Below are 25,644 nucleotides of genomic sequence, written 5' to 3' on the forward strand. Positions count from 1 at the left end.
CGCTAGCCGGAAATGGAAAGCCGCTGTATGGAGCCCCACACGACAAGTTGCACAGGCCACTGAAGGAGAAGGTGGATCGAGCCAATTTGCTGAGCTCAAAGCTGTCCAATTAGCTCTGGACATAGCTGAAAGAGAGAAGTGGCCAAAGCTCTACCTCTACACCGATTCATGGATGGTAGCCAATGCTCTGTGGGGTTGGCTGGAAAGGTGGAAGAAGGCAAACTGGCAGCGCAGAGGAAAACCAATCTGGGCTGCTGAAGAGTGGAAAGACATTGCCACTCGGGTAGAGAAGCTATCCGTGAAGGTCCGTCATGTAGATGCTCACATCCCCAAGAGCCGGGCTAATGAAGAACATCGTAACAACAAACAGGTAGATCAGGCTGCGAAAATAGAGGTGTCCCAGATAGACTTGGATTGGCAACATAAAGGAGAACTGTTCCTAGCTCGATGGGCCCATGATGCCTCAGGCCATCAGGGCAGAGATGCCACCTATAAGTGGGCACGAGACCGAGGGGTGGATCTAACCATGGACAGTATCTCCCAGGTTATCCATGACTGTGAGACATGCGCTGCGATCAAGCAGGCCAAGCGGGTGAAGCCTCTGTGGTATGGCGGGCGATGGTCCAAATACAAGTATGGGGAGGCCTGGCAGATTGATTACATCACACTGCCTCAAACCCGCCAAGGCAAGCGCTATGTGCTCACAATGGTAGAAGCCACCACTGGGTGGCTGGAGACCTACCCTGTGCCTCATGCTACTGCCCGGAACACCATCCTGGGCCTGGAAAAGCAAGTCCTTTGGAGGCATGGCACCCCTGAGAGAATCGAGTCTGACAATGGGACTCATTTCAAGAACAGCCTTATAAACACCTGGGCTAGAGAACATGGCATAGAGTGGGTGTACCACATCCCTTACCATGCACCAGCAGCTGAGAAGGTTGAGCGGTGTAATGGACTGCTTAAAACCACCTTGAAGGCACTGGGTGGGGGGACTTTCAAAAACTGGGAGATGCATTTAGCAAGAGCCACCTGGTTAGTTAACACTCGAGGCTCCACCAGCCGAGCAGGCCCTGCCCAATCTGAACCCCTACAAACAACAGATGGAGATAAGGTTCCAGTGGTGCACATGAGAGGTATGCTTGGAAAAACTGTTTGGGTAAAGTCTGCCTTGAGCAAAGACAAACCCATCCGTGGGGTTGTTTTTGCTCAGGGACCAGGTTGCACCTGGTGGGTGATGCAAAAGGATGGAGAGACCCGATGCTTACCTCAAGGGGACCTTGTTTTAGGGTGAACTACCCATGGCTCTGTACTTGTATCAATATCAGCATGTATATTTGTATATAATTTGGGTAATGCATAGATTTATATGGTTAAAAAAAGTTAAGTTTCATGTAACATGTTAGTATGGGAAAAAATTCGGGGTGGATAATGTTGGGGTTTTAGTTTAGTCTTAGGTTTTCCTGTTAAAGGAATTTTCTCCCATATGCATGTTGCTAGGGGACAAATAGCTGTACTTAAGAAAGACAAAAAGGGGAGTGGGGCGGGCCTGGCTACTCTTTTGTCTACACCTGGGTGTGGGGACAGTTCGCTCTGAGCGTCCGGAGAAAGAAGCTGCAGAGAAAGGAGCTGCTGCTGCTTTCTTTTTGGCCGTTCTTTCTTCCTGCTGGAAGCAACGCCGGGACCCCAAAAGCCGCTTTCCCTGCCCTGCTGGAGACCGAGCTGTGGCTGCCCTGCTCCGCTGCTGCTTCGAGCTTTCGCTACGCTGTAGCCCTGCTCGCCCTGCCTGCCTGGGCCTCCGTGGTTTTTCCCATCTGGATACATCTCGCCTGCCACCCGGGATTTGCGTTCGTCCCTGCCATTCCAGCCTGCTGTTCCTGAGAGCCCGGGATCAGCTGCCCAGGGGTTTGTGAAGCCTTTGTTCCATCCCTTCCCGGGATCCCAGGGCACCAGAGCCGCGGGTTTCCCGAGCTCGCTCCGGAGCGCCCCCTGCAGCCGCGGGGGAACCATCGCACCTGCCCTGCTCACCGGGAGCCGCCAGCGCCCCTGCCGGCTGCGAGCGGAACTGCACCCGAGGGGAAAGGGCCCGACAGCCGAGAAGGCTGGCACTGGGTTTGTGATTGCTGTTACTGCCATAGTTGTTGTTGTTTTGTTTGACTGGTTATATACATATATATATATATAGTAAAGAACTGTTATTCCTATTTCCCACATCTTTGCCTAAAGGCCCTTGATTTCAAAATATAATAACTTGGAGGGAAAAGGGGTTATATCTGCCACTTCAAGGGGGGCCTCTGCCTTCCTTAGCAGACACCTGTCTTTCAAAACCGAGACAGGCATTGAGGTGCAGCAGAGGCCAGGGGAGGAGATGATAAAGTGACATGTGTGTCTTTGGAAAGAGAGGCAGCCAAAGATTCACCTGACTCCCTGAGAAGGGGCATGGTGGAGGAGTTTGGATGCTATCCCAAAACCTCCTGCCGGTGACAGGAGACTAGCGATGGCAATATTGCCAGCATGGCTGTGGGACAAGGACAGCAGCACTTCAAACAGCTTTACCTGCCAGGAGCAAAATGCTTTAGGAAGTATAGCTAGGCATTTGGCAAACCTTGCAGGATTTTCAGGGAAAAGTGTGGTTGAGTATGTGGCCATCCTGGAGAGCCCCAGGGACAGCAGTTGTGTATCTACAGCTGTAGGAAGAGGTGGGCACACACTGACACGAGACCAGGTCCAGTTACAGTCCAAATGTCAGAGCTCACTAGCAACCACTGAAATCCTGGTGGCCAGACATAGCTGAAAAGCAGATCTCACCAAAAATTAGGTGAACTCACAGGCAGTTGAACTTTCCAGGTTTGAGGATATGCTTTATCTTGACTCATCCAGGCTTAAGCCATGGGCACATCCCAGTTGCTTTGCTCACAGGCAGGTCCGGTTTGGCCTGGAGGGGCAGTCCAGAAGCAGGAATCACACCTGGGGAAGAGGAAGACACATGGGAGTGGTTGAGGAAGGAACGAGACATCCCTCCTGTCCTTTCAACAGGTTTGGGGCCTATTCTTTGGTGTGTTTTACTGGTCCAAAAGCAGAGCAGCCTCCTGTCCTGAATCCCTCCCCAGTTCTCCCATCACAGCACGACCAGTATGAATGCCGGCAGCTGGAAGACTGGAATAGCAGCTACCATTGCATAGGCCCCACTGATTTGTCCTGTGGTTTTTCCATGTCCTTTAATCTCCAGTAAATAATCCCTCACTTCCTTGTGGTCTTTCTAATTCCATGCTCCGTGCTGGTGCTTCCTGTAAACAGCGGAGCTGGTGGCCCGTGTGTGGCCACCGCCGTGTAATTGAGGCTCTCCCCTGCTGTGCAAAGGGCATGTGACAGGGCTGTTTGTCAGGCTGGATGGGGCTGTGGCCACGGGCTAAATAATGGAAATACCAGATTCTCCCCTCCATCGAGCCAGAAGAAGTCAGGGCTGGCTCTGATGAGGCCATTGGATCATACTGGTGTAAAACCAGCACGTGTGAGAGCATCAGGTCCAGACACCAATGAATTGCACCATCTGGCCTCCAGAAATCATGATTAGGCCAGTGCTTGAAAGCAAAACTGGGCTAAATTACAGGCAATGAGGTCCCTCCAGCACATGTTTGCACTGGTGCTTGGTCTTTGATGGAGGAGCCATGTCCCATGCAGAAGCTGTGACCAGACCTTGCTCAGCCCTTAATTGCCACATCTATGGTCTAAAATTTTGAGTGGAGTACTAAAATAAAAGAAAAAGATTAAGGGTCTATGCTGAATGAAGCATAGCTTCATTGATGCTGGCTGCCCCACAGGCTGGATCCTTTGCCACCAGAGGTAAGGCAAGAGGCCACCAGATCCTCCTCGGACAGCAAGGGAGGTTGAGAAGGCATTTTTCTGATCAAAATATCTTCAGCTGCTCTATGAGGGCAGGAGCTGTGACATTTGTGTATCAGATACCCATCCTCAAGCCTAAAAGCATTTATTTTCCCCAGTGAATTTGTGTCAAACTAACGGTGGATTACAGAGGGCTGTGACAGTGGGCTGCACTTTTTGGGTGGCACAGCTTTTCCTCCTGTATGAAATCTCCCCTCTCTGGGTTTCTGCTGACCAGTAGATCCCTCCACAGATACCTGAGCATCCAACAAACTATTTCTGCAGGGACTTCTCTGCTCCCAACAGATCTTGGGCTCTCACCTATGCTTGTCCTGGCCATCCTTCTGCAGGGGCATCTGCACATACCTGGCTGGAAGATGACAGTGTGAGTGTGTTTCTGGAGGTCTTGGTGCAGTCAGTTGGGTGCAATTCTGCCAGCCCTGCCAACATTTGCAACTTGCAACATCAGTGCTGAGCTTTACACATCCATAGGAGGGATCCTCCCTTTACACATGCTCCTTTCCAGCACAGCTGCTTCCAGAAATCTCCAGGTTTCAATCCATTGGCTATTTCAACTTAGTCCCAATTTATTTCTTTTATTTACATAAGCTCCCAGCAGCCAAGCCGTGTCAGCCAAGGGAATCCTGCTCAGTCTTTCAGCATTAACATCTCAATTATCAGAGCAATGCCTTCCTCCACAAGAGGATTGAACATGTGTGTTGGAACTCCTTGAAGTATTTTCAGAGCTGAAGCATAAGCAGGGATTCGTTTTGGAGTGGCATTGGAGGTGCTCAAAAAAGTGCTGTGAGGTAAAGGCCAGCCTCAATTCCTGTCATTTGATGTCACTTAATGTCTGCCACCTTGTTTAGAATGGGACAGTCAACAGGAAATATGTAGCAGAGCTGAGATTTTCCTTTCCTTTAATGCTAATGACCCAGCTGTATCTCACCACAGTGCTTGTATCCCAGGGAACTGCATGGATCCTGCTGCTGGCTCATGTGCCGAGTGCCCATCCTGCTCCTCAGACGCTGGTGTTGGCTCAGGAAGTTAGGAGGGCTGATGAGAGGCAGCAGGTGGTGAAGTTTGAGTTTCTGGCTGCTCACCCAGCTCCAGAATGACTGAATGTTGTCAGGAGCAATCCCAGAGCATCCCACGGAGATCAGATAGGGAATATCTTTTCCTTGCCCCTTGGAGGACTGGGAATTGGTGGCTTTTTTCATTACCCCCCTTTCCCTTGTGAGGAAGATGCCACATTGCCACCAGACTGGGCTCTTTTGGCTGGAACAGCCTTATGCAAAACTAGACTAAAGCAAAACCCCTACGAGCTGTTTGATGGCTCACTGAGCCCTCCCAGAAGTGTCACAGGTGGGGATGAAACTCCCCCATTCTGTCTGCATTTCTGCCTATGCTCCTGGATCTCCCTGGCCTCAGGCTGACCATGAGCCTCCCCCACTCCATTTGTTCTGACAATGGGGATGTGAGAAGCCTCGAGAGGAACAGAAAGGCTTTGCCCAGGCAGCAGTAGAAGCCCTTCAAACCTGCAGCCAATAATCGTTGCCTGGAGCTGGTCCCTTTGGCTCCAGGCACTGCTGAATTTGCTGGTGGAGAAAACCACTGCTTTGGATCAAAGCACTGTTAAAGGAGACTTCACAAAAGTGAATAGCTCGTGGTCAAGAAGAGCTGCCAGACTCCTGCTTTCTCAGTAACTAATAAAAGTGCTTTTTAACACAATTAATGTGATGTCTTGCTAAAGACCGAGGGAAATTGGAATTGAGACATTTGTATTTTGACAGACCTTGCGGAAAACTTCTGTTCAGACTGGTAGGAATGAAACCAATAAATTTCTGAAGAAACTTTCTGAATTCAGCCTTCAAGATAATAGATAGGCTGTTCTGACTGTGGATAAATAAACTCTGTTTTTATAAGCGCCTAAAGACCTTCGGGATGACGAAGTGGAACATACTTCAAGTCTCCAAAGATGGGAAGTGGCTTCTGAGTCAAATGCCTTCCTGTGCCAGGGCTCGTATTTTAGACTGAGATCACTCTTTTGTGACTTGTTGACAGGTTTTTTGTTGTACTTTGAAAAAAAAAAAAGGAAAACGTCCCAGGCTGGAAATAGCAGTGAAACATTCCCCAACTGGCCAACCTGTTCTTCAAGAAAACTTCCCAGGGAACATAAAGCTCCAGCTGCAGCCCCAAAAACACTGACTAAGAAATGGCCCCTTAAGTAATGAGTACAGTGAAAAAAATCTATTCTGGGTTACCACAGCCCCTGCCTGAGCATTGCTCATCTCTTATCTTGTGGTGCAGGTGATCACCTGCAGAAAGAAGATTTGGTTCCCACCAGGAAATGCTTAGAGGGTGGACTCTGAACGTGGGAAACTTAACTCACTCCCTTTTTCCTTCCCCCTCCCATGAAGAACAGCCCTCCTTGCAATTCCTGCCCTCCCTGGCAGCCATCCCAAAGACAGGTGGTGAAAAGGCTGGGTCAGAGCTCATGACATTCTGGAAAATCAGGACAGGTCTCTGCATTTGTGCAAGACCAGGGCTTAACTCTGCAAGTGAAACCAAGAGAGATGCAAGAGAGGGCCATGGGTGATGAGCAACGCTGGAGCCTTGGCACTAAGCTTTGTTTGCTTTGTCCTCCTGTGTATCCACCTGCTGATGGGGGCTGTTGGATGTGCTGGCCAGCAGGATATGCTTTATTTGAACCAAACACTAAGTCAGTGGTGGAGGAAGAAAGAGATGTCACATATACAGGGTGGAGCCCAAGCCAGGCTGATGGGCTCCAAATGGATTCCTGCAGTGGCAGGAGGCTGAAGGATGGTCCTGACACGAGGGTGGGACACGGGGTCTCAGGATCAAACACCAGTGCAATGGCCAAGGGGCTGAGGCTCAGAGGAGAGGCACCAGCACATTCCAAGAGCTGGCTCAAGGAACTCTGTTTCTTCAGTTTCTCAGAGAGAAAATGAAGGGAGAGCAGGTCAGGGCTTGTGATCTACAAAGGTGATGGAAATAGGGGAGTAACGGGATTTAGGAGGCAAAGTCTTATCAGGTGGCAGGAAATGGGTACCAAATGAATCCAGCCTGTGATAAAGGCTCTTTTATTTAAAAATCATTGCCCAGGGAAGTAACATAGCAAAGCTTATGCTGATTCTCTTCTGAGAATGTTTTGATCATGACTGGTCCCTCCCCACCAAAGCAGATGCCCTGTTTCATGTGGAAATGAATTCAGGTCTGAGTTGCCCCAGGGATGAGCAGCAACCCACCCTGCCTTGGAGCCTGGATTAGGCAAAGGCAGGTTGTCCTTGCCAAGGAGCCGAGCGGGATCAGCGAAGGGTTTCAAGAAGATGCTGAGGCTTTGACTCATGTGCAGAAGAGTTCCCGGGAGCAGCCAGACGCGGCAGCATCCCTGCGGGTCGGCACTGGGCCGGTGCCCAGGTGCCCTTTAGCCCCCTTGGGCTCTGGCTGCTGGGGGCGGGGAGGACAGAGGGGGGGGCTTTTCTCTAGCAGGGGAAAAATCAATCTGCTTTCAGTTCAGCAGCTCACACTCGGGCTGGCTGCAAGAAACGTGTGCTCTGCCGCCAGAGACACCGCAGTTGCTACAGCAACTGCAGAGGACGGAGACACCCTCCCTCTGCCACCCTCCACTCCCTCAAAATAAGGCAGAGCAGGGAAAGTGGTGGTGGGGAGGCAAAGGAACTGGTAGGGACGACCCTCGGCAGCCACGGCTGCTCCGCGCTCTGCTCCCACCCACGAGCGGTGCTCGGACACCGCTCTGTTCCCATCAGCGCTCACAAGCGCTTCGTTTCCAGGTCATCAAGATTCCATTCAGCAGATCTGCAACCCGGGACGGCCTGGCAGAGCACGAACCCAGCCCAGCCAGCCCAGCCCACGCACCCGCATGCGGCGGGACGGGGATGCGATGCCGGGGATGTGATGCTGGGCATGCTGCGGGGAGCGCCTCAGCGAAGGGGGGGCAACGGGAGGATAAAACCGAGCGGCGCTGCCATCTCATTACTATTTAAATCGGGCTCCGCGTGGTTCCCAGCACTGTGCCATCCTGCCTCCATAAAAGCTCATGGTTTCCCCTGGTGCTGCTCTCTTAAATATTTAATGACAGGAGGAAGAGCTGCTTTAAGAAACACTTCAGTGCTTCCATCCGAACAGAAGGTTATTTCAGGTGGCCAGAGCAGGCAAGAAAAACCTTTAGCTGTTAATTTTTCAGGATTCTGCAGCTATTGAAGGGGTGGCAGCACGATGACGCAGACTAGGGGGAAAAAGAGAGATCTTCTACGTGTCTGGAGAGAGTAAGAACTCCTGAGGTCTGTCCTGCATCCTCTTCCTGACTACATATCAGTGTGGCTTGATGTCTTATACTGAAACACTTGAATGAGGCTACAGCTTTGGAGCTTTAGTGGAAAATGCTTGAAGTTCACCTGCCTCCAGATCTTGGCCGTGCACTCTGCCCTCCCCATCCCCTCTGGATGTATCAGGTTTGCTGAGTGCCAAGGATATTTGAAGGCGTCCACCTGCCAGAGACTTCCTAAGGATTTATTTGGGTTCATGAAATGTTTGAAAAGTCTGGGTAAAATTACTGTGGAAGGAAATGTGTTTTAATGCGAGCCAAATCATAACTCAGGCCATTCTGATATGGGAGAGGAGGGCTGTGCTCCTGCTTCCCTGACAGTCCTGTGTCCCAATGCATCACTCCTGCGTGGACCAGCTCAGTTATTTTGGTACTTGGCTGTCAGGGGGTGGGATGGCAGCAGGGCTAATGGAAGTGTTGCCACAGCCCATATTATTTTCCTAATAAAGCCGATTTTGTCATAGGGAAGCAGCTGGTGTCAGGCTGAAATCGGTGCCCCTGAGCACCATTTCCAGAACAAGTTGGGCACAAGCACTATTTAAAGCAGACAGACGTGCCAGGCGCAGCCCCTGTGGTGGCCTGCACCGCACTGCTCCTTGGTGGGAACTGTGAACTCTGCACCAAACCTCTTTGTTAATCCCTGTCCCTTCCCCTGCAGCCGTGCTGCAATCAGGTTTTCATTTGAATTATGCAAAAAGGACGGTGTCAGTGATTTCTCAGCACTGATTTTGTGGAAGGGCAGCTCAGTAATTTATGTCTTCAATATCCAAGGACAGCATTTGTGGAACCTTCTGTTGCTGCTACCCAGGATAAGAAACAGCCTCCCAAGAGAGACAGGGTGGCTGCAGTGGGCCCCAAAAAGGTGCAGGGAGCATATCAACAGGTGTTTGCATTAGTGGTTTTGATGGGACAGGATTTCTTAATTAGCAAGACCTTCTGAAAAGATCCTGTTACAGAACCACGGCTAAAATCAATCAGCAGACGCAGCCAAGTGGATTTCTGCACATCTAAAGGCAGGAAAAGAAATAGCACAAGATCTGCTCGGTGCTGCAGAGGGGAGGATTTCAATGCTGCTGAGCAAAGCGTGTGTGCAGCATCTCTGCATCCCGGGAAAGGTGGGATAACCCAGTGGCTGGAGCAGGTAATGCATCCAAAAGAAAGCGGGGGGGGGGGGGGGGAAAGGGCAGCCCGAGTTTTGTGGAGGGTCATGAATTCTCTCCCAACGAAGCACTTTGAAGGTGAGATGTGCTACAAGAGTGCTGAGGATTACGGGTTTGTGTCTCTTGCCTCCAGGTCCCTGGGCTAGAGGGGCGGGAGCTGAAGGCAGGGCTGGGAGCCCCATGCTCTGCCTCCTGCCCTGCCTCTGCAGCACGGGAAGCCCTTTCCTAAAGGTTTGGAAAGAGATTTTGTGCAAGTTCTTTCCAAAACCCCCAAATCAGGCTTCCAGCCAGGGTTTTAACCCTGCTCAGAGGGCAGAACACACAGAACCTGGCAGGATCAGGTCCTGCTTGTCTCTTTATCCCTCCCTGGCTCTGCTTGAGCAATAACCTACTTTTTTTTTGCTTTGCAGAAAGAACATCTTGGATTATGTTGCTGAAAATGAGAGGTTTCAGTCATGGTATCAGATGAGCTGCAGGTAAGCAGCAGGTTTAGTGTCAGCTTTTTTGGCAGCTTCTTTATTCTCTCCCCTCTTTGTACAAACAAACCGTCTTTGTGAGGAAGTTCATTTTCCTTTTTAGCCACAGCATTTGTCAACATGGCTTCCCAATAATCCTCTCTGTGCAGATAAAGGCGAGCTGGCAGCCACACCGCAGCCCTCACCTCCAGCCTGCTGCCTACTCTGGCTCATTAGGGGACTTTCCCCTCTCTTGCAGGGCAGAAGCTGTGCCCACATGAAGGATCCTAATTCCCAGGGTGACACTCAGTTACCCTTAACTCCATCCTAATCAGCCCTGTCCAATTAAGGTGCAAGGGAACAAAATCCCAGGCCCCAGAGCATGTGGGATGTAGGGCCTTTCTCCCCTCATTAGGCAATCTGGGGCATCATCCACCAGAATCTAGTCCAGGGTATAGGAAGGCAAAGAGAAACTTCACTTGGACTGCCTCTGTCCTTTCCATGTTCATTCTTTTTGACCTCGCAAGGCTCTCGGACCAAAGTATCACTTTACATTAAAAACCACCACAAAGCCCTTCAGATCAAAGCCCTGACACAGGCCAGGCTGCACACCCTGCGGGTTGCCAGCACAGGATCCTGCCCAGGATTCACACTGCCCCAGCTTAACCAGTGAAGGCAGGAGAAGGAGCTGACTGTGCCAGGGAAGCAGCACCTACTTTCATAGCCCCACGCCCGACTGTTTCCCTTCGGTGCCGGCTGGTTTGGAAGATTTTAACTTGCAGCCTCCTTAACTGCTTCATTTCTGCTAATTTGCACTATCCCACTCCCAGCAACATCACCAAACTCTCCAGCAGTGTGAAGGCGGGTGAGCTGAGATGCCCTTGCTGCCGAGCTAAACAGCATTGGGGCTCGTTTTACTGCTTAGAAATCTGTAAGGCATCAAGCAGGTCGATGAATAATCCAGTTTAAAAATCATAATAGAGGGGCTGGGTAACTTTATACAACACTGGCCTAAATTCATACATCAAGTGACAAACTGTAATGAAAAATTAAAGGGCCCTGCTTGGCACAAGTTGGGTGCTGCATGATTTGAATCCCGGGAAGCAGTCACCTCACGTGGAGCAGCTCTGCCCGTGTCCCTCGTGCCTGCGCAGAAATGGTGCAGGGGTTCAGACAACCTGCACAGGCATCAATTTTTTTTCCCCCAGCTTGTGGCTTTTCAAGCTCAGCAGTGCTAAAACGTGACGTGGGCTCACAAAGGACACGTGCAGCCCGTGGGGTGAACCGCAGCCTGAACAGCTCCCCCAGCAGCTGTCCTTCTAGTAATACATTCCTCCTGGACAGTGTTTCGGGGGATTGCTAGGATTTGAGGAGAGAGGAGGCTGGCTGGAAGTGAGACAGGCTCCAGGTTTATCCTTGAAAGCCCCTGTGCTGCAGAGCCTGGGGCTGCCTTTGGCAGCCTGCCTGAAGGAAGATGTCGGTGGAGGCTGAAGGCTGCCTCGTGCTGTATGAACCCACCAATCCCCTTCTCAGCCAGCTAAGTTGGAGATAAATCTCCCTATTAGCAATGCATAAAGCAGGCCAAAATTCGAACAGCTTCTTAGGCAGGAGGTGAAGCAAAAGCTCAAAATAACTTGAAATAAGTCCTTTCTGTGCTCCGGGCTAGAAAGTGGTTGTTTTGGAGCTTTCCCACAGTGTGCCTGGCCTGCCTGCTGGGAGAGAGGGGTGCTGAGCAAGGCAGCAAAATCAGGTAAAAAATAACCCCATCCCAACGTCAGCAACAGAGCTGAGAGGAACCAGAAGTCCTGAGCTGTTTCGAAGTTGTGTTAAATAATAAAGCAGAGAAATGAATAAATTAGCTGAGCATCTATTTAGGTCAGCCCTCTCCGCTTCTCCCAGCCGCCTCCGTGTGCCTCCTCCCCGCAGCGATCAGCTGCTCGGTGCACGCTGTGCCTGCGGATCCGCTCCCTCCTTGGGAACAGCCGAGCTCTCGGGAAGTGCGGGTTGAGCAGGTGTCACGTCGCCTGCACACGTTCACCCCAGCCTTCGGAAGCGGCAGGCGAGCTTCCTTTTCCGTTACTGGGGCAAAAAGTGTTCTGGAAAATCCCATTAAAGCACTAAGCGTGGGCTGCGCACACATGGCTGCTCCCTTCCTGGCGCTGTCCCCCGCACGCAGCCCCGCACCGAGCTGCAGGGTCCTGCTCCACGGGATGCAGCTGCCCAGGAGCTGCGTCTCCCTGCTCTGCCTGCTCCGCTGCTGCCAGCCTGGTCATCCCCCAGCTCTTTCCCATTCCCAGCTTCCAGCCACGGCAGCACCTCCACCTTTGCAGACCATCATTCCCCACCCTGCAGGTGCCCCAGGCTCGGTTATGTGATTGCAGTTGTCATCTGTTGATTTGGGGACATCCAGCCAGATGGACCAGGCTGATTGACACAGATGGGGAATCAGCTTTTAAACCCCTAAGCTCCCCTCAAATCATTCAAATGCTTCCAGAAAAATGGAACGACTGTGCAGTCCTATATATGTCTTTATTTACATGTTTCCCAAGCCTAAAAAGCCCTCTTTGATGTCCAGAGAACATCTCGTGGGTTTCAGCTATAAGCAAGCTGGATAAACACTGACCAAGATGGAATTTATCTGCATCAAGGGCTGCTCCATCTCAGCCCAACTCCTGCTGGTCCTCCCAAACTCCACAGGTAGCTGGAGGAGGTCTCCAGTGATGAACCCAGCCAGAAGCAGCATCCAGGGTGTAGGCAATGGAAAATGAGATGTTACTAAGTTTGGCCAGGCTTAGCTGGCTCCTTGCAGGTCCCAGCCTGTGAGTCACTGGTACGTGGGCCACCAGCACGGCCTCCCCTCTGGAGGAAGGAGTGGAGGTGGAAAAATAACAAGAGGAAACCAGTTGTTAGTAGTGCCAGCTCCAGGGAGAGTGGGAGGAGGTGGCAGTCCTGGAGAGAAAGGTCAGGGCTGCACTGCAGGCTGCTGCCTGATTTTTCCTCCTGCCGTCATGGTAGGAAGCTGCTTACAGGAACACATTCGTGCAATATGTATGGAGGGTCTGGGCTGATCTGAGGGGGGAATGAAAGCCTCCAACAGCAGCCAGAGGTGATGGAGGATTTGTTTCTGGTCCCTGCTCACTCATCTCCTCTGATTTCTACTAAGCTGAACTTGAGTACCCCTGTTAAAAGCAAATTTTGGCCCCTTGCAAACATTTTAAAAGAAGATGCTCTTTTCAGATGTACTGGGAACAAACACAACCATCTCCCCACTGTGGCTAAACACCAGTGCAGAGTGTTTGTTCCCCACTCCCTGCCCCACCATGGCACTGATGCCCACCTGCAGCTGAGCCAGAGACTCTCGCTCTTACTCTTTGTACTGGTCCTTGGTGACAGTGGCAGGGGGACATTCAGGCATAGCTCATGAGCCAGTGACCCCGTTCCTCATCCAAAGCCAATGAAAATATTGATGGGACAAATAAAAGATTGCACATCTCCAGCCTCTTCTGGTGCCTCAGCTCTCTTAACTGGTGCTAACTGGAGTGCATCAGTGGAAGACGCAAGCCTCAGCTACTGTTCCCATGTCCCTGCCATCCGTCCAGGAGCACTGTGCCATGACAGCTCCCCTTCCCACAGGGATATCTGCAGCTGTGGATCAGCACTTCTGCTCTCCTTTGCCTTGCAAGAATTCCTTTTCTCTTGAACCCTCTCATCTGACAATTGCCACCAGTTGCCAGTGGTTTTTCTCACCTCCTATCCCAAAAGCACAGAGCCAGCTGCCTCTCCACTGGCTGACTGGCATTTTCCATCAATGAAACTATTTCTTTATGCCTTCAAGGAAATTACAACAGCTTTCGGGGGGGGGAAGGCACAGCCAGGTAGGATGCCAGGTCAAGGGGGAAACTGCTGTGTGAAACTTGCTGTTACTCCCTGGTGATACCCCCGCTCCCCGAGCGGGACTAATTCTCCCACTCTGAGCCAGAGCGGGATCTGTTATGCTCAGGCTCCCTCTAGTGCCTCCATGCCCCGTTGTTCCTGGCTTCTCTGGAGGCGTATTGGCCATTTGTCCGCGGGGACTGTCCACCAACCTCACTCCCCTGCAGCGTCGCTCGGCTCTACAGCACAGCCAAGCCCTGTTTGCCCACAGGCTGGGAACAGCCCTAAAATCGCCCCAAAGCCACCGGCACCTGCCAGGGCAGCGACCTCTTGGGGACCTGCCAGACAGCCCAGTCCTGGCTGCGCTTGCTGGGGTGAAGGAGGGTGATGATGAAGGTGGCTATATCCCACAGAGTGCTCTCTCTGACAAGGCACAGCCCTGCACGCTGCAGCTGCACTTCGGTGGTGTCTGCAGGGCGAGGTGGGAATGGGTGGTGATGGGTGAAGTGCCTGAGCTGCCCTGGGAGCGGCCCAGGGTGGAAATTTTCCGTGTGAGCCAGCAGGGACAGCCTTAAGTATCACTGCACTCTCCCCACTGCTTGATACCTCCCCACGAGGGAGCAGTTTGTAGGGGTGCCCCACAGTCTGTGCCAGGCAAAGGCAGCTGGACTCCTAATCAACACCTGGAAGTGTTTATCACTGCTTTTGTGCTCAGGACTCTGGGGAGCTGCGCTGTCATGCTGCGTCCAGCATCCTACACGAACATGGCCTTTCCTCGTCTTCTTCCTGTGGAAATGGGGAGGAAATTTCCACATGTTTTGGGAAATGACTGGACCCAACCTCTGTTCAAGCCCTTGTAAAAACTCAGCCTGGCTCAGCTCTGGCACCAGCACCACGCTGGACAATGGACAGTCCCTGGCATTACTGAATGGGGGCAGCCACAGTAATTCTTTACTCCAAGTCAGAGTCTGCTCACAGGGAGGGAGGAGGCAAGGTAGGGGAGGCTGCTGAAATGTGGTGTCGGCATGAAAAGCGTGACAAACCTGACAGAGATCAATCAGCATAAGTGTGTGAGATGCAAGGACAGCGACTGAGATACAGTTGTCAAAGGCACTGTGAGATTTTTATGTTATGATTTTTTTTCATAATTGCTTTGCAGCTGGAGTAATTACCATCCTATTTAACAAGAGCAGCTCCTTTAATAGAGGACACTTGGGCTAACATGCACTAATTAAGTCTGTAATCACTGGAAGTGTGACTAAAGGTTTTGAACTGGCCAATCATTCTCAGTAACACCATAATTAGATGCAAAGCAGCTCATCAGGGCACGGGAGAAATTCAAGGGGGCTTGATCCTGCCTTGGATCATCCTTTTTACCTGGTTCTCTGCATTGGTTTGTAGGGATTTATAAAGTACCCTGAACATGTTCCACTCAGCCCCATGAACTGAATGCTCTTCCACAGTTTCGTTTTAATAATTTGGCGTATGGATCTTGTAATCACCTGGGCATTAAGCACAGCTTCTCTAAACCCCACCTGTCTGACTGCTCATCTGAGTGGCCCCAGCAGCAGCTGGGAAAAAGCAAATTATTGCTGTATTGAAATTATTGCTCCAACAGCAATAATTACAGCAAGAGCCTGAAAAAACTTGGAAAAGGTAGATAGAACCATCAAGTAAACCCTTCTGTTTCTTGCTATGGAGGAAGGCTCAGAAATTAGTTTAAAAAACCAAGAATTTTCATAATCTAATGGCCAAGCTAAGGGGGCTTGGCAGCCTTTCTGCCTTTTGCAATGCAATGAAGGCAAACACACCTCTGGGATTCAGTTCTGTCTTCCACTGAGTGTGGCTCTTTGCATTATCAGGAAAGTCAGGATTTCTCTCTACTGTTGGCTGCAATTATCTGGCCACAGTGATGTACAAATATTTTAAAACTGCAGATCACTACAGTGGAAGGAATTTTTAAAACCCAGCAGTTTAAAAAGTCAGAGGTTTGCATATCAAGGAGGATTTTGAGCAGACCTTCACAGTCCAGCTGCAGTAAAAGAATATTGCTGGTTTTCATCTATTTTTACACTGTTAACAGCAGATGCCCAGAATGGGAGTGGGGGTGGGAAATTAGGCCAAATACACTTTGCATCTTAGGTCTTGCTCAAAATAAGAGAAATACTGACATTAAGTTGCATTAGCTTTCTTTTTCCTCCCTATTTTCCTTTCATTAGTGTTGCCCAACTACCAAGGATAATAGATTTTTCCTAATTTTTGTGATAGGAAGAGCTTGTTTATAGGTATCTGAACTTGAGGCAGAGTAGCAATTGCTCTGCAAGCAGTCAGCCACTGGAAAAAATATGCAGTTCACTCTCTGAACTGGTCATGGGGCTTTTGGTCTCTGGGCTGGTTTTTTCAGTCCAGGTTACTTTAAGCAATTCACTTGTGCCTCTCATTGTAAAATAAAGGCAGTGCCATAAAAAGATGGCAGCGTGTTCCCACAATGCAAAAGAGCCTGGGCCTTTTCTGCTCATTTTTCAGAGGTTCCCATTTGAAATCACAGCAGCCTTGACCAGAAATGCCAATGTTGGTCAACAAATACAACCCAAGGGGCTTGGGCAAGCTTGGCCTTTGGTTCCCCTTATTCCTGTGACACTTCACCACGGGAGATGCTTCAATCCATGACCATAAATCCAGTCTTTCCTTGAACACCTCCAGGGACAGTGGCTCCACCACCTCGCTGGGCAGCCCATTGCAGTGTCTACCCTTTCCATGAGAAAATTTTCCATCATTTCAGTGTCTTTCACATTATAAAACACCGAAGTCTCGGTCTGCATCTTTTGCAGGAGTGAGCCTTTAACCTCGCAGCCTGGCCAGCTGGGGTGGAGGAGGTCAGACACAGCACAAAGCCCCGCACCGTGCCACGTCTTTGCTGGGCATGGGGGGGTTTCGGGGCTCACCGAGGTAGCACAGCCAAAGCTGCCAATTGTCTGAAAGTAAACAGAGCCGTTCGCGGCCTCTGGCGCTCCACACAAATAAAGATGAACGGCATTGAATGAACCCGCCGCGAGGAGCATTGCGTGTATTGCCCGAGCGTGGTGGAACGCGCAGATAAACTGTGCCCAGATGCCCACGGGGCCGGGGGCCTCAGGCTCCGGGCAGCGCCCCGCGCAGGGCGGCCTCGGCTCCCGGCTCCCCGGGCCGGCAGAGGCCATGGTCGGGGGGCATGTTAGTGGGGGGACCGTGTTGGTGGGAATCGTGTTGGTGGGGGAACCGCATCGCCGAGGGACCGGGGTCAGCCACATCGCTGGGAGTTGCGGGTCCTGCCGCGGCGGGGCCCTCCCGGGGGGGAGCGGCGGCAGCCTCAGGTCCCTCCGGGGCGGCAGCGGCGGCCGCGGCAGCTGGGACGATGTAGGCAAAGAGCGGTGGTGCGGGAAAACTACGGGGAGGCTGCCGGGCGGAACTACAGGACTAGGGGTTCCGGCCGGGCCCGACCCCGATTCCCGGCAGCCCCCGCGCTGCTCCCTCTCTTCCGGTCCGGCGGCGGCGGCGAGCGCGGCTCCGGTGAGGGCGGCCCCGCATCCGGCACCATCCGAGTCCATCGGGGCCCATCCGCGGGCCGGGCCGGGCCGGGCCGGGCGGAGGGGCCGGGCCGGGCTGGGCGGAGCGGGGCGGTAGTCGGGGCTCGGGGCCGGGCGGGCTCTGTGCGGGAGCCGGGCGCCCCTCGCCAGCCCGGCCCGGCTGAGCCGTGTGTGTTTCTCCCGCAGGTGCGACCATGGCCAAGTCCAAGAACCACACCACGCACAACCAGTGTGAGCGGGGCGGGGGCCGGCGGGGATCCAGGAGGGTTTAACCGGGCTGGGACCGGCGCGGTGATGGCAGCACGGTCTGCCCGCGGGTTTGCAGCGAGATAAGGTGGTGCTGCGCAGAGATCGAGTGGTGGGGTTTAAAGGAGTGTGACAAGAGTCGGGATTTGTTCGGGCTCAACATAGAATTAATATGCTGGCAGAAAAACAAAGTTTTACGTTAGAAAACTGGGGGTCGGCCTCTTCTCCCATGTAACCAGCAGCCGGACGACAGGACACAGCCTCAAGCTGTGCCAGGAGAGTTTTAGGTTGGACATCAGGAAGAATTTCTTCACAAAAAGGGTGCTGGAATGGGCTGCTCAGGGAAGCGGTGGAGTCACTGTCCCTGGAGGTGTTTAAGGAAAGACTGGACGTGACACTTGGTGCCATGGTCTGGTTGACACTGGCGTTGGGTCATAGGTTGGACTTGATGATCTCGGAGGCCTTTTCCAGTTTGATTGATTCCATGATGATCATCACCGACTGAGCAGGCCGAGGGATGTTCTGCAAGAGCAGGTAGTGACAGGACACAGGGGAATGGTTTTACACTGACAGAGAGTAGGCTTAGGTTGGATATTAGGAAGAAATGCTTTCCTGTGAGGGTGGTGAGGCCTTGGCACAGGGTGCCCAGAGAAGTTGTGGCTGCCCCATCCCTGGAAGTGTCCAAGGCCAAGTTGGACAGGTCTTGAAGCAACCTGGTCTGGTGAGAAATGTCCCTGCCCTTGGCAGGGGGGTGGAACAGGATGGTCTGTAAGGTTATGTCCAACCTAAACCATCCTGTCGTTCTGTGATGTTACTGAAAGGCTTCATCCCTGGGATCCTGTGCAATCCAGAGATGGCCACAGTGATTAAATAGTTCATGTTTGGGGTCTTCTCACCTGTGCTGTGAATTAGCAGAGGTCACAAGTAGGTTCTGCTTGGTCCTGCAGAGTGGTGGTGCCCTCTGACACTGACCACAAGTGCTTGAATTTATTCATGACAGGCCTTGCATGGTGCTGGTGGTGTTGTCAGTGTGTCAGTAGTTAATGAGCTGCCTGAAATCTTTGGGTTGGAAGCTTGTGCAGTGGCGAGAGCACAGCATGCAGAGGGATGAGCATAGAGGTGTGTTTTTAATTCAAATGTAGTTTGGATAGGAAGGGTCCGAAAATTGTCTATTCCACATCGTTTTGATAGTCAAGTACACTTAAAAAGAAATGAATGCAGCTGCTTAGTAGTTACAGAAACTGTAATTTAATTAATTGTCTCGTTTTCCACATAGCCCGTAAGTGGCACAGAAATGGCATCAAGAAGCCCAAAACCCATAGATACGAATCTCTCAAAGGGGTGAGTATTTCTATTTGCTATTCCCAGGCTGTTGAGTTGCTGAGACTTAACCATGAAAAAAATATCCAGAATTTGTATTATTTTGACTGACATATTTTTTGCAGACAGAGCTCTGTGTTCCAGGTGGTCAGAACCATTGTGGGGTTCAGTTGTTTTACTTACCTGACACACAGCTGGGACCTTTCTAACCCACATGAAATCTGCCCTTGTATGTCTGTAAAACTGCATTTTAGTTAGTGGCCAGTTTTGTCCCTGTCCTGCTCTGGTGGCTGTCACTGGGTGCTGTTTCCAGTAAACAAACACTTGCCAGTGAATCCTTCCCTTCCCTCTCCTTCAATATTTACTGTCTGTACTAATCCAGATAATTTCACTTAAAAAATAAGAGGAATTGGCATTTCTGGGCAAAACACATGAAAGTGAGAGTATATTGCTTTTTCTGAGGTTATCCAAATGATATAACAGGATCTTTTCCCCCACTTGAAGTGAAAACAGGACATTTTGTGTTTGGGGAGGGAGGTTGTGATTTTATTTGCTTTGTAGATGTCACAATCTACAGAGCTTTTTGGAAGTGATGTAAAAATTTGTCTTCTGCAAAGCTCAGTGAGGGTTCCTCCTGCAGCTTTGCTCATCCTGTTCTTTCTGCATGTTTAGTGCTGGGGTTTGGGATTTCTCGTTTTATGGCAGTTAAGGAAAATAGCTATTAAAGCCTGGTTGCAGGTGCCTAAAATAATTTTGTTGAAAAATCAGAAAAAAAAGTCTGAACTAGTCACAGCCAGCATTTGGGAATAATTGGAACAATATGGAGCTATAAATGTTTTTATCTACGTCTCTTCTGCAACGTGGCTTGTTTTTCCCTTGTTTTTATAGGTTGATCCGAAGTTTTTGAGGAACATGAGATTTGCAAAGAAACACAACAAAAAGGGGCTGAAGAAGATGCAGGCTAACAATGCCAGGCAGGCAGCTCAGCAGGCTGCTCAGCAGGCTGCTCAGCCGAAAAAGGGCTGATGTGATTTAATAAGAAGAGCTAGTTTTCTTACTGGCATGTGTGTTACAGCATTTTTTTAAAATAAAATTGTATGTAACAAAGTCTTCACCTGCTGAATTTGAGGAGAGCCTTCCAGAAGCCTGGTTTGAGTTGTATTTTATCCTCCAGCGGTGCATCAAGCCTGTGAGTAGTGATGCAGGGGAGCCTGACTGGCTGGTAGTTCCCTGGATCCTCCTTGTGCTTTTGAAAACTGGGCTGACATTTTCTTTCTTACATACCGTGACTTCAGTGATAATTCCTGGTGGTGTTACAGCAAGGTGAGATTTCCAGGGGCCTGTTACGTGTCTGCTGCTTTGCTGTGTGGGTAAGGTGCTTACACCTGTTGGAATCCTGAGCAATGGGAGGGTAAGAAGTGCTGGCTGTGGTGTTGGAGACCACAGGAGTTTCTGTTAGAGTTGGTGTGTGTTGTATCCTGGAATACTTGTAGATATTGAAGCATTAGTGGAGCTACCTGTGGGAATGTGTAAGGTTTTAGGAATATACAAAATACACGTTTTTTTCATAGTGACTGATTTTAGGGAATGTTTTTCACTCCAGTAACAAAAGTCTGTCTGATGAAACGTGCTGGCTTGGTGAGATGAGGAGAGTAACGTGCAAAATCCCAGGAGGAGCTGAGCCCGGGTTTTGCTCCTGCTGTTGTGTATATCAGGAGAGGGCTTCACTCTCCAGGGCCTCCTCAAAGCTGGCTCAGGCCGTGCTTTCCACTACTGGCATGAGCCCCCTGTTGGAATGCGACCAACTGTTCTGAAATCGCAGTTCCAGCGCTTGTCCACCCGGTGGCGTAAATCCATGGAGCCACACAAGGGCTGGGAGTTTGCCCGTACCTTCAGACTGCAGTACAGCAGCAAAACACTTGTCGGATGAAAACCATAATTTTAACTGGAATATCCAATTCGTGTAGTTTATTCTTTGAATAGTAATGATGTGTGTTAGTTTGAATTCTTTCTGGCTTAAATTCAAAAATCTTTTCCCAGTTCCCACTTTTTAATTGTTTTTGACTGTTTAAGAAAACCCACTCACCCCTAAACTAAGCAATATAAAGAGATTTACTAATTTGAAACTTGCAAGTCAAGCGTGTTGCAAAGTCAGGGGTGTCTGTAGCCCTCAGCTGTCTGATTCCTGCTGTGTATCTCTTGGGCTTTTGTGGAGGTTGGTGTTTGTCAGCCTGTTACAAACAAGTGTTTGAGGAACTTAAAGAATCACCAGCAAAGGTATCAGTAAAAAACAGATTTAATATTAAGCAACAGCATGACAAAGTTCATTGGCAAGGTTAACTACTACTTCCTAGGTGGTTAAGGCATGCAGAGAGTTGTTGCTGGTACTGAAGGAGCTGGAGTGGCTGGTCCAGCAAGGGTCAGTGTGGTCAGTCTGGTGTCGATGTGTGTTACAAGAGCCAGAGAAAAAAAACCTGAACAGAGTACTTGGTGTTTGTCAGTCTACACCTTTACCTGTTTGTCTGCACACAGATATGGTTTAAGTTCTGCATTTTAAGTCTTGCACTAAGATTTTCCTACATAGGAAGGGAGGTTTCATCTCAACCCCCCTTGGTGTCTTCCCCTGAGTGCTTCAGTTGTGGGAGTAGCTCACTCACAAGATGCAGGGAAGAGAGAGGCAAAGGTCAGGCTGAGAAAAGGATGTTGGAATGTTAACAAGAAGCAGAAGGCAATACTGGGGCTTCCTGTGGCTCCAGGGAGCTCCCCCAGGCCTGCCTTCAGAAGCAGCCTTTTCATCTCACTGCCCTTCATGCTGCCCTTCAGAGGGACAGCTTCCCAAATAAGGGCTTGCTGACTTCCTGACCAAAATAGCGGCTGCGTGACAAAATGCAGCACGGAGGAACGTAACCTTAATCCAGGCATCATTGTGTAGCAAGAGACAGGAATTTTGTGAGCTTCCATAGCAGGTCGGTGTCAGGTTTGTTGTTGTCTGCTCCCTGCACACGTGGTGGTTCTGCAGGGCACTGCCTGGACATCAGTGACCACCTCTTGCATTTGCTAACCCTGCGACACCTCAGTTCACAGCTTCCCTCCTTGTACAGTTGTCCCAGCCCAGAAGGGAAAGCTGTGGACGGGAGTTTGTGCTGACACTGCCTCTTGGTGAGTCTCCATCCTCTTTCTCCTGCCTTGTGAAATCATTTAAGTTCTGTTGGTGAAGTGAGGTTGGAGATCCTTTTCGGGGACATTACGTATACACAGCCCAGGAGGGGAACTGGCAGCTGTGGCCCACTTGAAACTATTCCTATTACGCAGAGCTCTTTGTTATCTTTGATATTCAAAAACTTCAAAACTCTCATGATTAAGTGTTTGGTATCCTGCAGGAAGACGAAGAGCTCAAAAGAATCTCAGTGCTTAACAACTGCTGTCCATCAGCTTATACATCTCATGCTTGCTGCTGCTGTACATCATACTTGCTGCAGATTATTTCTCCTCTTTGCAATTAAGAGGACCCAGTATCAAGTTCCAGTTTGGCTCCTTTCTCTGCTTTGATTTAAAAAAGAAAAAGAGCAAAGGGCGTGTAACCAAATACCAAATCATCTCGTTTGGCAAAGGTGAGCCATTGCTCTGAAAGCCAAGAGCACAGAACTGGGGAGGGGCAATGAAAACCCTGCAAAATGCTCTGATGGGGCAGAGTATTCACTGGGGACATTGATGTTCACAGTGACAATAAAAAGTAGGGCTGGACACCTGTTGCTCTGTCCCTCTTTACTGCCTTTTAATAGTGTAGTCAAGAAAAAGCAACAGAGCATGAGTTCTGCTTTGCCCAGGTTTCAAGGCTGTTGCAGGTGTTTCTGCACCAGAGGGGCTTTGGCTTGGTGAAGAGTTTACCTGTTGTACCTTAGCTCACATTACACTGCCACTGCCCTGCTGGCAGATTTATGCAGAGGTTTTATTAGGGCAGTGTGTACGAAATTCCATCAGAGCTTCCTGCATTCACTTGCTTCACATGGCAGAGTTTTACTGAGGGCTGAAGAGAGGCCTCAAATACACTGATAAAGTTGCAGACCAGGGCAGGAGTTAAATCTACAGCAAAGGCAAGCAGATAAATGGCCTGATGGCAGGGTCTGGTGGCATGGGCTGCTGTCACCTGCCTTCACAGCTCCACTGCTGTCTCTGCTGGGGAGGTAAAAGCACACAGATCTAGGGAGTGTTTTAGGGACCAGAAAATTACTTTTTACCTGATTTTTTAAAAAGTTATTTCAATTGCTTTTTTTTCCCCCAGCCAATGAGGATTTGTGTCACATTCCTTAAAGGCTTTCGGGCACCAGAAGTTCACTACACGTGCAGTGAAAACTGCGATTTGGTTTGCAGTTGCACAGATAAATGGACTCCTCAGGGTGGTTTTCATTCACTGTTAGCACATTCCCTGTGTGGAGCATCAGTGGTGACTGTTTTTTCAGCCCACTCACCCACTCGCTGGCCTGTCATGTCGTGTTACATTCCTTGTGCAGTTGTTCCCGTGTTTTAACCAACAGTGAAATCCACCCACAGCTCCTCACCCTGCAGCATTTGCTGTCTGACTGGGAGGACAGGCAGTGTGTTAAGGCAGTTCAGCCTGGCAGAAGTTTTCCTGGCTTCCCAGCCTCCTGTTCTAAGGACAGAAAAAGCCTAAATAGTCCCAGTGTATCTGCTCTTCTACTGACAAGTTTTGGCTGCTGCAAGACTTTTGTCCTCTCTCTACAGCCACCACCTTCCCTTGCTCCACTCTTGGAAAAGGGTGGGCAGCCAGTGAGGCTGTGGCTTTCTGCTGCCAGTGCCATTGAGCCAAGGGGGAAGACCCAAGGCACAGGGCCAGGTGGCTCGCTCCAACCATCCTTTTCCCTGGGTCACAGCACAGTCCAAGCCACCAAACTGACTGAAGGGAAGGAGTTAACCTCATTTTTTCTCTTGTTCACCCTCCAGGGAGTCAAAGCCTATCAGTAAGCAGTGGAGATATCTTGGAGAAGTCCTTTTTGGATGCTGGGATTTGGCCAGGACAGAGGAGGATAAGGGGGCTGTCAGTGATGCCTGATGTGATGTGAGTGCAGGGGTGGGTTGCCCGTGGGCTGGGTGGCTGTGGGTGTGGGGAGAGCTGGCATCACCTCAGCTCCTGGCCAAAACCCAGGTACTGGCAACTCTCTGGAGGTTCCCAGGCCTGGGGTAAAACGTGAGGATGTGCTGTGTCCTCACAGGCTTCAGTGGGAAACAACTGCTGCTGCTACACTGGAGAGGTGGGAAATGTTTCTTTTTCATCTCCAGGCTACAGATCCGTTGGAAACAGAATCTGTTAACACCTGGGAACATTTCCTGTCCCAGGGTTCTTAGACCTAGCATGTTTCCATTGGCTTCTGGTGCACCTGTAGTCCTGCTGAATTGTAGTAGCTATGGCATCAAGGGCTTGGAACCCTTGGGGAGACCCCTATGAGTGGGTCAAAAAGATGTTTGCATTAGAGCTGTTTCCAAAATACGCTGGGTTTCTAGCTGACAGGTTCATTTTTTTAGTTTTTCTGTTGTTATAAGCCTTGGTTGAGCAAAATATTTAGTGCTGCTTGTCCAGAGGAAGGACACAGCCATGTCCTTCCAACTGATCACCCCTCTCATGCCTGTTTTCACCTCAGGCCCGTTTGTCCTGAACTGCAATATTTCATTATTGCTATAAATGAGGTTGCAATATTTCGTTGTTTCTATGAATGAGATTGTGTCACAGCTGCTTTAGGGTGTTATTTCCACAGAAGCAGGGGGGAAAAAAAGCTGGTTTGGGGAGGAAAGGCAGAAGGACAACCCAGCAGACCTGGGGCACTGGCCCAGCAGTGTGGCCACCCAGGGCTGAGGGCAGCGTCGCCAGGGCTTGAACCAACACAGTCCCGTGCCTTGCCCTGCCAATGTTTATTTTGCTTGGGTAAACGATTGACTTTAGCAACACGACTGCAATGTGTGAGTTGTGCTGAGGCTGTAATTCGATGGGAGGAGGCAGCTATGTGCAGGGAGAGCTGCTAATGCCGCAGGAATGCTGCGCTTCCTTGGGATGAGAGGAGACAGTGCTCGGGGCCCCTGGGGACAGCTCAGTCCCAGCTTTGGCCCTGCTGTCACCCTGTGCCTGGGAGCTGAGACCCAGAGTGGGGTTATGCATTTCTCAGTGGCCCAAATGGATGTGATTGCTCAGGGAAAATGGGGTGTCTCGTTGTTGTGAGGCTCCCACCCAGGGCTGCAGGAGGACTATGAGGGGCCAGCACCTGCCTCCCACCAGGCTGGGTGAGACAGGAAGGAGCATCCAGTCCAGCTTAGGAATGGCTTTTATTCATGTTTCCAAAGCAAATTGAGGTCTTCTTTCTGCACGTGCCACAGGGTGCCAGTCAGGCTGGTGAGGAGGAAGAGGGGCTGTACCCTCAGGATGGCCAGGTTGAGACTAGGAAGGAGAGGAACTGTAAGGATTTCAGTGATGGCTGGAAGTGGGTTTTAATTCATATTTCATTGCTAAAACGCTGTCAATGCTCCAGTTAAACCAGCTGGCACCAGTGCAAGCTCCTGTGCCTGCTCACCATGGCTGGGTGATGAGATGGAATATGGCAGCTCCCCACCGAGCGCCCATGGCCCTGTTTGGATGGACTTTGCCACTGGGCTGGCAGCAAAATACCTCCTTGGAGGCTTAAAGCTCCAGCTGTGATCTCACCTTGCCAGAAGTGACCCCCAGGAGTGGTTCCATTAATCATGAGCACACAACGGGGTGAAGCTGTCAC

General features: G+C 50.6%; 1 protein-coding gene across 1 annotated transcript; it reads left to right on the plus strand.

Annotated features, from left to right (window-relative positions):
* Positions 1-17,228: 17,228 nt before the first annotated feature.
* Positions 17,229-20,012, plus strand: RPL29 (ribosomal protein L29). Its single transcript, XM_048315506.1, has 4 exons — positions 17,229-17,285; positions 17,489-17,533; positions 18,825-18,889; positions 19,757-20,012. Exons 2-4 carry the CDS (start codon positions 17,497-17,499, stop codon positions 19,892-19,894), a joined length of 240 nt encoding a protein of 79 aa, XP_048171463.1. The 5' UTR covers positions 17,229-17,285; positions 17,489-17,496; the 3' UTR covers positions 19,895-20,012.
* The last annotated feature ends 5,632 nt before the right edge of the window (positions 20,013-25,644 follow it).

This window comes from Corvus hawaiiensis, chromosome 11, assembly GCF_020740725.1.
Source record: "Corvus hawaiiensis isolate bCorHaw1 chromosome 11, bCorHaw1.pri.cur, whole genome shotgun sequence".
Taxonomy (NCBI): Eukaryota; Metazoa; Chordata; class Aves; order Passeriformes; family Corvidae; genus Corvus; species Corvus hawaiiensis.